The sequence below is a fragment of the Equus quagga genome, chromosome 12 (genome assembly GCF_021613505.1).
Source record: "Equus quagga isolate Etosha38 chromosome 12, UCLA_HA_Equagga_1.0, whole genome shotgun sequence".
NCBI classification, from domain to species: domain Eukaryota; kingdom Metazoa; phylum Chordata; class Mammalia; order Perissodactyla; family Equidae; genus Equus; species Equus quagga.
In genome coordinates, this window is record NC_060278.1 from 87,572,380 (window position 1) to 87,588,365 (window position 15,986).

Genomic DNA, 15,986 nt, shown 5'->3' on the forward strand with positions numbered 1-15,986 from the left:
TGATGAGCAGTGCCATGTCTGCGCCCAGGATTCGAACCAACGAAACACTGGGCCGCCTGCAGCGGAGCGCGTGAACTTAACCACTCGGCCACGGGGCCAGCCCCACTCCTGGATCTTTTTCCAGGTCTGGAGACTGGGTCCCCTTTTGTGGCCCTGATCCTAACTCTGTACCTTGGAGTCCCAGAGCCCAATAAAATTGCTGCCTCCCAGCTGTTTTGACCACAGGAAGGTGAGTCATTGGTTGCATCAGGGTGTCTCCAGGGCTGATGTAGGAGAGGGGTGGGAGGTACAAGTTCCCTTCTGTTTGGCTGTTCATCACCTCCCTGACCCCCAGGGTTGTCAGCTAGGAAGGACTGAACTGGCCTAGTGATGGTGTTTACAAGGCTTGTGCTGCCCCTCTCTCTGCTCACAGAGGGCCCAGAGAAGGAGTAGGAGAAAGAGAGCTTCTGACTTCCCCAGTGGATGGGCCCAGAGGCTAGACGAGGAGCCCCATCCCAGCCTGGGTTTTGCTCAAGGATGGGTTGAGGTAGTGGTGGCTTGGGGCTCAAGTGCTATTCCGGGCACGGCTGCTGTAGTTATTAAAGGGAATGGTTCTCCCTGGAGCAGAGCTGGGAATGTGAGAACCAGGAAGCTGGCAGGGCTGGGAAAGAAAATCTGAGAGGCTCCCCCAGTGGTCATGAGTGGGCAGGCGCTGGCTGGCTGGTGCTGCTGTTACTCCTGGCTCTGTCGATGACTTGCTGTGTGACCTCAGGCAGGAAGCTTCCCCCCACTGAGCCTCCCTTACCTCAATCTGTAATTTGAGGAGGCCCGGAGAGGCTCTGGCACACAGTGGGTACTCTGGTAAGTGCATTATGAATCTTGGTGCCAGGAACCCCAGACCCTTTATAAAAGGGGTGGGCAGAGGGGCTCTGTGGGGGGGGCAGTAACTTGATCAAGGTCTGATTGCTGTCTGACCTCCTTATCTCCCCTGCATCATTATATTTTGGGGGATTGTTTGCTGAGGCTTTCCTGACTGTGTACACTCAGGACTGGATTCTCAGTGACCTGGGGCTAGGCCTGCTCTGCCACCATCTAGCTGTTTGTCTTTGGACAGACTTATATCCTCTGATCTGAAGTTGTAAAGTGGGCCGGGTGAATATCATGGTCCCTGAAAACAGCTCTTGACTTCCCTTTCATCTTCTCAATGAAGTAGTAGGTCCGTGGAAGGAGGCTGTGCCTCAACAAGTCCTCAAACTTCCCTTCCTTCAGGAGAGGCCAAGCTTGCTGGATTTTTGGTAACTGAGTCACTAACTCCTGTGGCTACAGATGGGTTGGGATGTGTGGCATGTGCTGGGCAGGCACTAGTTGGGGGTGGCCCAAACTTCCCTAATCCCTGTAGATCTGCCACCAGGGCCAGCACCCTGGGAGCGCTTCCTTCTGGAGTCCACTGTGGGTCTGCAAATGTGGAAATACTCTCAGGGTATGGAGGTTAGGTGATTCTGTGTCAAGTGTGAAAACATTCCCAGGGAATGAGAGAGGTAGCAATGAGCATAGAAATACCTGAGGTGGGTTAGCATTAAGAGTAGAATGCCTCCAGGGAATGGAAGTGTGGACAAGCCCCCCAGGAGTTCTATAGGAAGGGTGGAAACATCCCTAGAGGAAGGTGACAAGGGGCTCAGAAGCAAAACTGTCAATCATCTTCAGGGGACAGATGTGGAGGGCCAAGCTTTAGGGACATCCAGGGGGTCTGGCCAGGAGCTCCTAGCCCAGGTCTAGTCCTGCGCTAGGCTGTGAGGTGGGGAGAGGGGCAGATCGAGAGCCACCTTCTTAGTGTCTCCATGGAGCAGGGGGTCTCCTTCCTCATCTTCACCCAGGGAAGGGCTGATTGAGGGTTTAAGTCCTGGTCCAACCCTCAGTGCTCATCCTTAAGGGCTCCTAGGGTCTGATAGCTCCCTCCCTCCCTCATCACCTCCCACTGACCTGCTGTCTCCCTGGGGCCAGGCAACCTGATCCTCCTCCCAGCCAGGGATGCTGCCCTTGAGCAGGAGTTTACGACTAGGGGGGCAGAGGGGGAAAGGCCTGTGGGAATAGGATCTTTGAACTTTGTCTGACAGACATGACTGAGGGTTTTGCGATCACATGGTGAGACGGTAGCAGTTCCGTGGGATTTCTGCTAGGCAGCACTTTTCAAACCACCCAGGCTTGAGTAGTGGTTCTTAATCTCTGGGGTCAAGGACTGCTGTTTAGGAAATCATGATGAAAACCATGGTCCTTCTTCGCATAACAATACACAGGGACAATGGCCTCTCGCCACCAGGTTAACAATGCCTAATCCAGACAGACATCCAGCTATGGATTATAGTGGTTATGGCTGCTGCCTCTAGAATCTGACTGCGTGGGTTCAAATCCTACCTCTGTATCTTACTAGCTGTGAGACTTTGGGCAAGTTACCTTACCTCTCTGAGACTCAGTTTCTTTATCTGTAAAAGAGAGATAATAATTATACTCACTTCCTAGAGTTGTTGTGAGGATTACATGGGGTAATATAGGTAAAGCGCTTAGTATAGTACCTGGCACATGAATGTTCACTGTATTATGATAATGATGATAAATAATCACAATATTGGGCAATTTCTTTCTTGCTTGGATAACTCCTATTTACCCTTCAAGGTCCAGCTTGGATGCCCAATCCTCTGGAAACCTTCCCTGACAGAGTCTGGTCATATATATCACTCCTTCCATGTCCCTAGAGCATGGAATAATATTAATAACTAGTTGATTAGTTTACTGACTTCTTACTCTGAGTCCAGGTACTATTCTAAGCACTTTGTGTTTAGCTTATTTAATTCTTATAAGGACCCAGAGGAGGGTACCATTATCATTGCCATTTGACAGACGAGAAAACTAAAGCACAGATAAGTTAAATAACTTCCTAAGGCCACATAGAAAACAGAAAAGCCTGAGGGCAGGCTTAGCTACCAGAAAGTGCATAGGTGGCAAAGCGTCCCCACATGTTCCTGCTGTACTCTTGTCACTGCTCTGGGGGCTGGGGGTGGTATCCGGAAGTCAGGAGTGGGGGTAAACTTCAGTCAGTGGTGGCCCTGACTACTCTCTACACCTCCCAGGTTTCTGCACTGCCATCGGGCGCCCCCTGAGGCCGCTTCACTTCCCCACCATGTTCCAGCGCCTCACTAGCCTTTTCTTCAGCAACCCCCAGCCCACTGAGGACCCTGACTGCCCGGGAGCCTTCGTCTCCGAGGAGGATGAAGTGGATGGCTGGCTCATCATTGACTTGCCGGGTGAGGCCTGAGTCAGGGGCCAGGACTCTGACTCTTGGGTCTGTGAAGTAAGGGCAGGTGGCCGAGCAGCAAAGGGGAAGGGAGCTGCTTGGGGATTGGGGAGTTCCCTCAGGCCTACTGGGCAATCTGGGGCTGAGGCAGTGACACTGGAGGTGGGGTAACAGGGTCCCATCCCATGCAAGCCGGGGGATCTCTGGGCGGCACAGTGTTGGGACCCACACTTCACGTACCCTCGGGAAGCAGGTCGAGACTCCTGGCCTGTGGGTGCCCCTTGGGCGCAGCGGGCAGAGCAGCGGGTCTGACTAACGATACTCTTTCTCTCCCCGCCCCCCGTGTCCGGTGTGTGTGTGTCCCTCCCCGCTGCACCCCCTCCTCCATATGGCTCCCCCTCCCGCACTCCATAGACAGCTACGCGGCTCCACCCAGCCCTGGGGCCGCCCCTGCCCCCGCAGGCCGCCCTCCGCCCGCGCCCTCCTTGATGGACGAGAGCTGGTTTGTTACCCCTCCCGCCTGTTTTACTGCAGAGGGGCCCGGACTTGGGCCCGCCCGCCTCCAGAGCAGCCCCCTGGAGGACCTCCTCATCGAGCACCCCAGCATGTCCGTTTACGTCACCGGCAGCACCATAGTGCTGGAGCCCGGGCCCCCTTCCCCGCACCCCGACGCTGCCCTGCCTGACGGTGACCTTAGCGATGGGTGAGCCGGCCGGGGGCGGAGCCTGGAAGCCTAGAGAGGCGTATCTCGGAGGCGCGCGCGGGTCCTGCCCCGCACCGAGGGGGCGGGACCCTCAGGGGCGTCTCTTAGTGGCAAAGGGCGGGCCTATGGCCAGGGACAAGGCTGGGAGCGGGGGACTGGGGCGGGGCTCTGAGCTACTGAGAGGCGTGGCTTCATGGCTGGGCGGGGTTTGGGGGAGAGGCAGTTGAGAGGCTTGGGATGGGTTTGGAGCTGGAGGAAGGAAGCCAGAGCGTCGAGGGGGTCGGGTTTCTAGAGGCTTGTACAAAAGGCAAGAGGAGCGGAGGCTTCCCTGGGGTCTGGCTTACCTGTGGCCAGGGCTAGGAGGAAGGGCCGGCGCGCTATGAATAGAGACTGGCACTGCTCCAGGCGAGGGTGCGGGGACAGGGTGGGAGGCTCCAGTGCTCTTCTCCGCCCTCCGACTGTCTGGCTCTGACCGAGCCCTGCTTTGTCCCCGCAGGGAGTTGGCGCCTGCCCGCCGAGAGCCCCGGGCCCTGCACCACGCCGCCGCCCCTCTGCCGGCGCGCGCTGCGCTGCTGGAGAAGGGGGGCCAGGCGCGGCGGCTGCAGCGGGCCCGGCAGCGGGCCGAGCGCCACGCGCTGAGCGCCAAGGTGGTGCAACGGCAGAACCGCGCCCGCGAGAGCCGCCCGCGCCGCCCCAAGCACCAGGGCAGCTTCGTCTACCAGCCGTGCCAGCGCCAGTTCAACTACTGAGCGTCCGCTGGCCGCACCACAGCCCCCTCGCCGACGCCTGACCCCTGTCGGGCCCCTCCGCCGCAGCCAGTGCGCTGCTCGAGGGGCGCCCGAGGCCCGCCTCAGGCTGGACATCACAACCTTCCTCTTTCTTAAGTGTGTGAGGTGGGGTGATAGCCCCCCTCTCCCTCAATGTCCCCACCTCTGATCCTCTAATCTGCCTCTGAATCCCCCCCTGTCTTTCACCCTTCCTCCTCTGGCCGCCATGCCCAGCATCTAATCCTCCATTTCCCCTACCCCGACACTCCATTCTTCCTTCTCTGGTCCGCGTCCCGCATCCCGCCCTCTGCCCTGACATTCCCCTTCATCCTTGTCCCCTAGTCCTCTACCTCTGGCCCACTCCTGATTCTCAGTCTTTCTTCCAGTCCCAGATCTGGCTCATTCCCTACCTTCACCTCCCACTTTACGAGCCACACCCTATCTCATGTTTGGCACTACACTCATTCCTTCTCCCTTATTATTCATTCCCAGTAATTCCCTCCCAAATGGGGGGGGGGGGGGGGGCGGGGAGGAGAGACACTGAAACTAAAGGGTTCTGCCCTTAGTCTCCCCCTTCCCTCTCCCCTGGGGGCTGGGCTCCTTGGAGTTGCTTAGGCATGAAAAGGTGATGTACGTGGAAGAGGTCTGTGAGATGTGAGCTAGAGGGAGAAGGTGGAGGGAATCAAGGGAAAGAGACAGCCTACTGGAGAGGTAGACAGGACAGACAGGTTGAGAAGCTATAAGGAGCAGGGCACCATGGGAGCTGGCACTGTGCTTGCTCAGAGAGGCCAAACTCTGCTCTCAGGCTGAAGCCTAGAGTCTACCCCCACTTCCCTTTCCTATAATTCCACCTCCCAAATCTCTTCCTGAAATCCAACCCTCTGCAGGCCCTTGAGTCTGAAGGGCTTAGTTAGTATCTTGCTGCCCCATCCACAACATGTCACCCCAGGAGTAGAGGCTGGGCAAGGCCCTGCCATCCTGGCCATCTGTTCACATGCCCAAGGTGCTAGAACTAGCTTAGGAGAGATGCAGGTCAGAGGGCTTCTAGGCAGGGGAAGTGCACACCCCAGAGTAAGAATGCAGAGGAATGATGCTGTGGAGGTGAAGCCATCCCAAGACTGACAGCTCAGTCTTCATCTTGCTCTAGCCTTGTATTTCACACCCTGCCCAGGACGGCTAATAAACATTCTTGGGTAGGAGGCCAGGAGCCCCACTGTCCCAATCCCCAAATAGTCCTTATCCAGGTTCAGGGCCTTCAGGGGCCTCTGCTCATTTTCTCCCTCAGGGCTCTCTTCCTTTCTACGCTGTGGGAGAAATGGGTGCCCTATGGTTCCCCTCCCCTCCCCCTCCAGTAAGTACTTGGAGAAGGGAACCCGAATCCCTGGGTGAGACAGAGGGGTCGGGGCAGCCAGCTTTCCCCTTCTCATGGTGAGACTGAATTTTGGGCTCAGACACCAGCAACAGCCTCTTGGGATGCCCCGAGTTGCTTCCCTTTTTCTCTTTCTAACAGTCCTTTTCTAGTGTGTGCTCTTCTTCCTTGAAACTTTTAAGATTTCCTGTTACATACTAACATAAGTCTTCCCCCTCACCCCAATTCCAGGTTTCCAGCTGCCTTCCCTGACCTTAGAGCCCCAAGCCTCATGTGGGGTGTGTGGGCAAGGCAGGGGGTAGCCCCATGAATACTGGGATGGGGACAGAGGAAGCCCTGTTGGAGTCTCCTATGCAAGGGAGTAAGCCAAATTTACACTAAAAGCAGATCAAAGTCCCCACACCAGTCCACTAGGGTCCCAGTAGCTGACAACCTTGCTCCTCTCCCCAAGGTTCTCCTTCAGCTAGGACCTAGTCACTTTTATTCTTCCAGCCAACCCTTGGTCGTTTCACAGCCAGCTTAAGGTCTTCAGCACTTCCAAGAACTGAAACTCCCTCCAATTCTTCCTGCCTATTCCTTTACTGCCAGCTTGGGCCTAGGCTCAGTCCTGGGCAGTGCCCAGGATCCTTCTGGTGCGGGAAGAGTGAGACATAGTGCATTTGGCTCAGATTTCAAAGGGCCTCTCCCTTACCCATATTTCTGGAGTCTCCTGTAGTTCTAGAACCCTCCAATCTCATCACCAGGCTAGTTGCAAGGCTCATGTTTTTGTACTTTCCTATAGATTCTGTAGCATTGAGTGTGGCAGTATTTTAATTGTGTATAGATTTCTAAGAACCAACACTACTCAGTCTCCTGCTAGTCTGACTCCTGAAGCATCAGAACTTGTCATACTGTACTGACTGTGTATGTGCCTTTCACCTTGAGCATGCTTCAGGATATATTTTTTTAAACCACAGAACTTGAATACATGAGGGAACCAGAATTCACAAAGTCCTATGCAACCTTAGACAGGAGGGGGTTAGAGAGTCTGTCTTGACTGATGTTTTCAGAGACCCTGGAGAAGTCTGTTCCAGTTTGTGAGTATTAGTTAATGTCAATACTACCAGCACTTTGCCAAAACTGAGTATGTCAGAGGGACTCCTGTTTCTAGAAAGAGTCCCAATTACATCAAAGGGCAACTTAGAGTAATTCCCCAATCTGTCTGAGTGCTCTCTTCAAGCTGGGTGTCACTTTTCAGCCTTTGCCAGTCTGGCCCCAGCAGGGTAACACGTGTGTATGAATGCAGTTTGCTGCTGTTCTGGAGTATGCCTGCTCCCCAGCCCCCACCTGGAACCCTGATGAATTTGTTCTGACCCATAATGTCTTAGGTGAAACGAGGACCCCACCAGAGCTCTTGGATGCCTCCTCAGATCCATGTGGCTTTATGTGAGGGAACTGAATGCAGACATACCTTAGCCCCTTATATTTTCCCTCTTGCCCTGCCACGTAGTTCCAAATGGAACCAACAAGTTGAGTGCATCCCTCTTGGGTGTTTTGTGTTGAGATTGGCTGAAATGAGGAGACTCTGGGTGACCGTGTTGTGACATGTCAACAGACTCAAGGACACAACCACCTCGACTTGGTCATGTGGCATGCCTGTGTATGTGTGTAACAGGATTCTGATTGTTAAACTGTAATGTTATCCTCTATGGGAGAAAAAAATTAATATAAAGAAAAATAAAAATCTATTTAAAGCACATTATGCTTTCTGTTTGAGTAGAGCTGAAGTAGAAGCATGCTGCAATGTCAAGCATAGTACTGGCATAGGGTAGTATTATTAGGCTGGCTTTGGTTCTGGTTGTGTGTGTCATACAGGGAAGGAAAAGGGTAGATAAGCTTGCTGGGAACAAAGGCAGACAATGTTGGGTCTGACTCATAAATAACTACTTTCAGAGGATCCTTATAAGACATATGTACACTAAGACAGTTGAAATAGAGATGAGAATAAGAGCATGACAGAATCACCGACTCATCCTTTTTGTCTCACGCATTGGGTTATGGCAAGGGCAGAGTCACTGCAGGGGAAGGGATGGAGTATATATCTAGCTGTAGGAGACGCTGCAGAAAGCTGAGGCCCAGACAAAGACAGGGCCCCAAATGTTGGAGTCCCCTGAAGTTTCGGGAGGGGAGTAGGGGCAGAAGCAGCTGGTTTGGAGACTATAAATTTTTAGGTAAGAACTGAGCCAGGAAAGGGAAAAAACCTGGTCATGTTGATGAGAAGTCACCCTTAAGCCTGATGCAGATGAGAAACAGGGCAGCCAAAGAGTGGAATATAGTGGACATCTCTGAAGTACAGAACACAAAATGACCGCTTCTATTTGGGAACTACCCCCTCTAACCACAGAACTGGACTGAAGGTAGAAAGCTGACTTAAACTGGGCTAGATTCTTGATGCTGTTACAAAGAATCTTGCTGGTCAGTCTGGGCTTATCTCCTGAATGGAGGTGTAAACACAGTTGTTTTGGAGCAACCCATCACATGCATGGAGAAGCAGAAATATGAGGTGGAAAAAAAGTGCTATTTGGGTTGCTGATGGCTTCCAGTCCCTAGAAAATCCTGGGTGGCCTTTGATCCTCTCTAAGTTGATTCTGTTATCTGCAGCAAAAGAAATTTGACTAATGTATACCAAAGTGCCCAGTAGACTGCTGAAAAGGGCTAGTTTCTTTAAAGCCAAGAATGAGTTGAGTGAACAAACGTGCATTTTTCTCAACTTGCCAGGTGCATCTCAGGTGCAATGAGGACAAGACGGGATTCTAATTCACAAAGAAGGCTGTTCCTATTCATTTATGGTCCAAAGAGCGAGCTTGCTCACCCAATGATCCCTTACCAATAACATAACGTTTATGTTCTAGGACAAAGACATTTATTTAACACATTCAGTATTTCACATTGTACAAACCCTTAGATTCTCTTTATTCACTGGTCCATTTCTACAACAAATACATCCAAAACACTATATAATAAAATTATTTACAACATTTCCAAATGAGAAGATTCCTTTTGCTCCCACTACTGCTATTCACACACAGTACTTCCACAGCACAATACATCATTAGAAGATCTAAAAATGCTCACCCTGTACTCTAGGCTGCTTAGGAAATGTGAAAACTAATAACATAATCGCATTAGCTCCTCTCAATACATGGTAACATTTTAGAAACCTTGAACTTCATCTTGCAACACCAAGGGGGTTCAACAACTCTGCTTTCCCCATTGCACTTTACGAAACAGGTTGCAGGGACTAGGAAAAGGGCCACATTGTTAAAATGACTAACTGTACAGAAATGGATTTTAAAAAGTCACAGCTCAAAATTGCTCTTTGTAAAATTCACACACATTTACAAGTATCAAGTCGCTGTCCAGCTTGTTTACTTGGACTTTCTTCGCTTGGATTGCACCGCGCTGGTTATGTCTGTGGGGGAAAGGAAGGACATGTTCAGCTGAGGCAACTCCTTGCAGCAATGCCTTTTAGATAGTCCACAAGAACCACGGCTGACCTAAGGAGAGCCCTATTGGACTCTGCATCAGTCTCCAGGCCTCAGAAGGGGCACTCAGTATGGAGAGGTTATCAGGCTTCTGCGGGAAGAAGGTATGGCCCTGTACATGAGGGCCTACGATCGGGGAAATGTGATACAGGTGGTGAGAGGTGAAGTGCACATACCTGGCTGAAAAAGTGGGAGGGGAGAGCTTCTTTAGCTGGGCAGTTGACACCACAATCTCTATCACCAGTTCCCAGTACCCGATGAAATGATGGATAGACTGACAGTACTTTTGGTGAGAAATCAGAGTGATGGCTACCAGGAAGTGAATAAATTGTGCCAGAGTGCAAAAAACCAGCCTGTAGATCCTTTTTGAAGCCAGGCCATTGTGTTGCTGTAAGGAACTCTTTGCCATGCTACAAAGTCTCTAAATAACATGACTGTGACCCTTGGTCAAGTGTCTACTGTAGCTTAGCCCGGTATATCAAGGCTGTGGATACATGCAGGCATTGAAGCAATTCAGAGCAAGCTACAGCCAGCTCTGAGCCCAGGTGAGCCTGAGGGATCATGGAAGAGGTGGGAACTAAGTGTGTTTTAATTACTCTAATTCCTCTTGTATTTTCATTGTCTTAATCAACTTAATCTTATCCCATATTTAAACCATGTTTCTCAAAAACTTTCCCACAGAAACATCTTCTGCAGCAGAGTACAAGGAATAGCTTGAAGCTCTCCAAATGTAAATATTTCCTTAGAATCTCATACTGATCTTAAAAATTCACCCTCATTCTTCCTGCTGCTCCACAGTAGATATTTTGGTTTTAATATGAAAACAGTGTTTTTTTCTTCTTCTTCTTCTCCTCAAAGCTCCCCAGTATATAGTTGTATATTCTAGTTGTGAGTGACTCTGGTTGTGCTATGTGGGATGGCACCTCAGCATGGCCTGATGAGCGGTGCCATGTCCGTGCCCAGGATTCAAACCAGTGAAACCCTGGGCCACCAAAGCGGAGAGCGTGCACGAACTTGACCACTCGGGCACAGGACCGGCCCCCACAGTGTTTTAAAATTACTTTCCATCATGGGGGCCAGCCCCGTGGCGCAGTGGTTAAGTTCGCACGTTCTGCTTCTCAGCGGCCCAGGGTTCGCCGTTAGGATCCCGGGTGTGGACATGGCACAGCTTGGCAAGCCATGCTGTGGTAGGTGTCCCACATGTAAAGCAGAGGAAGATGGGCACCGATGTTAACTCAGGGCCAGTCTTCCTCAGCAAAAAGAGGAGGATTGGCAGTAGTTAGTTCAGGGCTAATCTTCCTCAAAAAAAAAAAAAAAATTACGTCCCATTAGGAGAAAAAAATGTTTTCTAACACATTAATGTGTAAGATAAATCAGACCTATCCATTTCTGGAAACTAGGCTGAATTTTTTGATGATGCATTCTATGTTCAATGTTCTAAGCAATTTTTCTTCTCTCTTTTGTATCATAAGTATTTTGAGAGCCCAGACTCAAAATGTAGATGCAAAAAGAAAAATTTTACTGCTCTACTAGCTACAGGAATTACTAAGAAATGAGGCCTTGATGACTTTTCAAGAAGTGACCTGTACAATGTTTCTGAGCTTCTACTAGTGGAAATTTCAATATGCTTATCTTCTTGTTGAGAGGACATACTGCTTGTGCCATGTGGTAGAATCAGTCTCTCTGATTTACTCATTAGTCTTCTGCTACTCAGAGGGTAGTTAATCTGACAGGATGTTGATAACGGTGTTCTTTATTTTAATTCCATATAAATAAACTAAGAGTCTTATACAGCCCACAACTCCCCATAATTAACTCTTTACGTCTAACTCTCAAGCTGCATTTTCACTGTAGCAAATTGCAGTAAAACTATATATAGAATTTTGTCTTGACTGAGAGTTCATCCTTAGAAAAATAACTGTTAATAGGTCAACTTTGGGAACTTCTCCTTTGTTGTGATAGGAAGGATCAAGTGGGCTGAGAAACACATATATGGCTGCAAAAAGAGGTGGGGAGTCGGGGGAACAAGCAACCTCAGGCTCTTCTCCCCTCCTTCCTTGCTTGTTCCCATCTGTCACTGCTCCAAAGCACCCAATAATCTGGCAGGCTGCCTCTGCTTCTGCGGATGAATCAACGAGTGGGGCCATGAGTAAACAAGTGATTTATGCTAGACACTGCAAAAAAATAATCTTTTAGATACCAGTGGGAGGTAGGAGTGGTGGTGTAGGGTGTACTTTTATATTTCTATGAGGGAAAAAACCATATCAACCTGATTTTGAAATGTCTTGTCACTTTCCCTGGATAAATCTAGCCCATCTGGGTCACAGAGCAAAGTCACTTTTGATGTCTTTATAAATATGTCTGAAAAAATGAGTTTTTTGTTTTTATGGTTCAATTTTATACTTCCTCCAAAATGTTACCACTCCACTGAACACATTGAGAATCCAGAGACAAACTCTTTAAGGTAAGGAATTCTAGGGAAGTAATATAGTGGCTGATAGAACATTCAGGGTATACTTCAGGCCTGTTCCTAAAGGCTGCCTAGCTTATCTGACTATGCATAATCCCACTCCCAAGCCCCCATAATAACACCATACTGTGAAAAAAAATCACATATTGTTGAAAAATTCTCAGTTTTTTATTTTATTTTATTTTATTTTGAGGAAGATTAGCCCTGAGCTAACTGCTGCCAATCCTCCTCTTTTTGCTGAGGAAGACTGGCCCTGAGCTAACATCCGTGCCCATCTTCCTCTACTTTATACGTGGGACGCCTGCCACAGCATGGTGTGCCAAGCGGTGCCATGTCCTCACCCGGGATCCGAACCGGCGAACCCCAGCCCGCCGAAGCAGAACGTGCGCACTTTACCACTGTGCCACCAGGCCGGCCCCAATTCTCAGTTTTTTAAACCATCAAGGATTTTACAAATTAATGTCTTCACGGATATACAAACAGTCCAAAGACTAATAGTGTAGTTACATCATTTATATTAATATTTTAGAACAAACTATATGGTAAAGAACTGGGTTAATAGTCTTTCAGGTGGTGGTCCACGTATGTCTTTGGGGAACATTTAAATTTATAATTTGATAAGGGCATTTTTTCAGCCTGGTTGCCTCAGGTTGACTTTAAGCAAATTTGGTCAAATCTATAGTACAAGGTTCTATTAAATCTTCTAGTATCTTCCTTTACCTTCCGAGGAATTTAAAAAATTGACCTTGACCTTGCTCGCTTCATTGTGCTTTCTACTCTATTACTTCTAGCCAGAATTTCTATTTAATTGTAAAGAATTCTGGAAATTGCCTTTCAAAATTTGCATGGTAGGCTTCTAAATAATGCTACAAGAGTGCAGTTTCAGACAGTTATTATTCAGGGTTCTCCCATAAGATGTATGTAATTGTGCTCATTTGCCTTTCCACAAGAATAAGATTTCTGTTTTAAGTATATCTGTATACTGTTTTTTTTTTTTAAAGATTTTATTTTTTTCCTTTTTCTCCCCAAAGCCCCCCAGTACATAGTTGTATATTCTTCGTTGTGGGTCCTTCTAGTTGTGGCATGGTGGGACACTGCCTCAGCATGGTTTGATGAGCGGTGCCATGTCCGCGCCCAGGATTCGAACCAACAAAACACTGGGCCGCCTGCAGTGGAGCGCGCGAACTTAACCATTCGGCCACGGGGCCAGCCCCTGTATACTCTTGTTTTTTGACTGTTGCTTCTCAAGGCACTGGCTGTGGGCAGGGTAGAGCTATCACCCCACTTTGCTGTCAGAGGCATCTTAGGGCACCCTAGGGACACCGACTGCTGCTGCTGATTACAGGTTGCTCTGAACTTCCCTTCTATTAGCATATCTTCCCTGGTTTCAAACTTACACATTGAACTTCATGTTTTAAACTATGGATCCTTTTTCCCAGTTGAAAATATAACGACTATTATAAATATGAGAGTGAATAAAGAATAACAAGAGAAACTAGAAAAATCATTTCTGTTTTAATAGGGAACTCATCCTGTCAGGAAGCAGAACTACTCATTTGCATATTTGTAAACAACACATCTGATCAAGTGCAATTTTAAGAAGATATTCACTGATTTGTGGGAGCCAATTTCTGTGTCTGTAATTAAAAGTGTGTGTGGGGGACCCAACCAACCCAAAACAAAACAACAGATTGCAGGGGCGGGCCTGGTGGTGCAGCGGTTAAGTGTGCATGCTCCACTTCGGTGGCCCAGGGTTCGCCAGTTCAGATCCCGGGTGCGGACATGGCACCACTTGGCAGGCCATGCTGTGGTAGGCATCCCACATATAAAGTAGAGGAAGATGGGCACGGATGTTAGCTCAGGGCCAGTCTTCCTCAGCAAAAAGAGGAGGATTGGCAGCAGATGTTAGCTCAGGGCTAATCTTCCTCAAAAAAAAAAACCCAACAGATTGCAGAGTGACCCATCAACCATGTCGGCATCCCTGGACTTGCCCAGAAATCATCTAGCCCACCTGCTCCAACTGGCAGTCTAGCAGGCCTTGGCCAGCATGACGTAAGCAAACTCTGTTCTCACAGCAGGAGCATGATTAATGTCACTGGTTCCCCGACAATACAAAAGTAGCAATACTTTTCATTATATACTCTTATTATACTTCTCAGCTTTCAAGATTCTCATGGAAAAAAAGAATGTTTTTGATTTTGTTTGTGCATATATGATCAAAATCTTATGAGTGCAAAACGGCAAAACCTTTTTCCTCCCTCAAAACTTTAAGAAGTACTGAAGCAGGAAGATGTTTCAGGTGCCCAGCTTGACATATGTCTCCAAGTTTGAGGTGCATAAATTTTAGAAACTAGGCTGATGTTTTGTAATCACTCCCTGGGTATGAGTTGAAATACAATCACTGAAGTTATTTTATGACTTTGGCTCACTTTTTGGATACAACATAGCAGGCCAAATAATATGCATATTTATTCTTTATTTTGGACCCAAGAGGTCTAACACTTAAAAACTAAAACAGCTATAGCACTCATTTCTGATTTAAAAGGTAACATACCCTAGGACAGTTAAGGACTGACAGCCTGAGGGCTTGAGGCTAATGTGGAGATCTATACATGACTGTGATTCCTGGGCTCTGGCCAGAGCTCTGCCATCCTCTAGGAAGACACTTACCCAGCACCCCTCCATGCAAGATCACAAAGCCTGGGAGTCATTATTTCCTCTCCTAAGTCAGTTGCTAAGACTGAAAGGGTAGATGGGGCAGGCATTCCAACATGACCACCACCACCTGGGACAATGTCCAGTTTAAGTATACGGGTCTATTCCCCAGCCTCCTCCTAAAATAGGTTCCAGCTTTCCATCTTTTCTTGGCTGGCAGTTCACTACAGAGTGGCTCTAATTTGGGCATCTCTTCTAACTATCCCAGCTGTTCCTTAGATGAATTCTTTCTGGTGCACTGTAAATGACACCTTTAGTATCTTGAGGCTCTGGGCTCAGGCCAAGTTTCCAAAAATCTGGTGTGTCACATCTCTAAAGGCCAAGGCTTTTTTACTGTTTGAAAGGTAAATAAACAGAAGCCTAGACGACCTTGATCCTTTGGGAAAGTGAGGGGCTAAAAGAACACAGAGGATTGAGGGGAAGCAGAATTTCCCATAGAACTCCAGGAATCTTCCCTTTTGTTCTCCAGGTTTAGTACTCAATATATTGAAAGGTGTGCTCCTTCCAAACAAGTTTCTGCCTAGGAGATGATTCCCAGAGACGAGGAAGAAGTTGTTGGTTTCATTTCTTTATCCAAGGAGGGGATACCTAAGAGGACCCTCCCTGTGGTGTACATGGTACGCCTGCAGAGGAAAGAAGGCCCCTCTCAACTTCTCCCCTCACTCTCTGGTGGGCTGAGGTAAGGTGACTTCTACACCTCTGCTTTATCAATGTATGATCTACGGACTGTGGCCTACTCCCAAGGGCTCTTGTGAGGCATCATGAAATTCCTGCCCAGAAACATGACCTGCCAACGACAGCTGAGTTCTCAGATCAGTGTCTGGTGTCTAGTGTTGGTGCACCCACAACCTGCCCTGGTCCTTCAGGCTGGTGTCCCAAGTGGTACTTGACTGTGTGTCTCAGCAGCCCTGCTGATATCAGGCACTTTGCCAGGATCCCAGCCCTTGCCCAATCTGAGCTATTCAAGCTCAGCACATTTCCTGAGAGGATGAAGTATCATACCCTTCCTCAGATCTGGGCCTTTGCATATGCTGTACCTTTTGCCTAGAAACTCCATTCAACCCTCATAGCCTGGATAACGCCTCCTCATTCTTTAGGTCTCAGCTTAAACATCATTTTGTCCAGAAAGCTTTGGCAGAGGAGCAAAGCATCCCAGCTATATGCTCCTAC

General features: G+C 48.8%; 2 protein-coding genes across 14 annotated transcripts in view; one reads left to right on the plus strand and one right to left on the minus strand.

The window, feature by feature from the left end:
* The first annotated feature begins 8 nt into the window (after positions 1-8).
* TP53INP2 (tumor protein p53 inducible nuclear protein 2) lies at positions 9-7,843 on the plus strand. 5 transcript variants are annotated; one of them, XM_046679305.1, is made up of 5 exons: positions 11-229; positions 1,190-1,274; positions 3,105-3,278; positions 3,683-3,971; positions 4,468-7,843. In XM_046679305.1, exons 3-5 carry the CDS (start codon positions 3,155-3,157, stop codon positions 4,718-4,720), a joined length of 666 nt encoding a protein of 221 aa, XP_046535261.1. In that variant the 5' UTR covers positions 11-229; positions 1,190-1,274; positions 3,105-3,154; the 3' UTR covers positions 4,721-7,843. The 5 variants fall into 5 exon arrangements, with proteins under 5 accessions (XP_046535262.1, XP_046535261.1, XP_046535260.1 ...); XM_046679304.1 differs by having other exon boundaries at positions 1,193-1,274; XM_046679306.1 differs by lacking the exon at positions 1,190-1,274 and having other exon boundaries at positions 9-229; positions 3,803-3,971.
* A 1,149-nt stretch (positions 7,844-8,992) lies between these two features.
* NCOA6 (nuclear receptor coactivator 6) overlaps positions 8,993-15,986 on the minus strand; it is a 104,613-nt gene continuing 97,619 nt past the window's right edge. For all 9 annotated transcript variants that reach the window (XM_046678261.1, XM_046678262.1, XM_046678268.1 and 6 more), the window contains one exon: positions 8,993-9,558. In XM_046678261.1, coding sequence (XP_046534217.1) covers positions 9,515-9,558 — 44 coding nt within the window. In that variant the 3' untranslated portion in view covers positions 8,993-9,514. The remainder of the gene's footprint in view (positions 9,559-15,986) is intronic.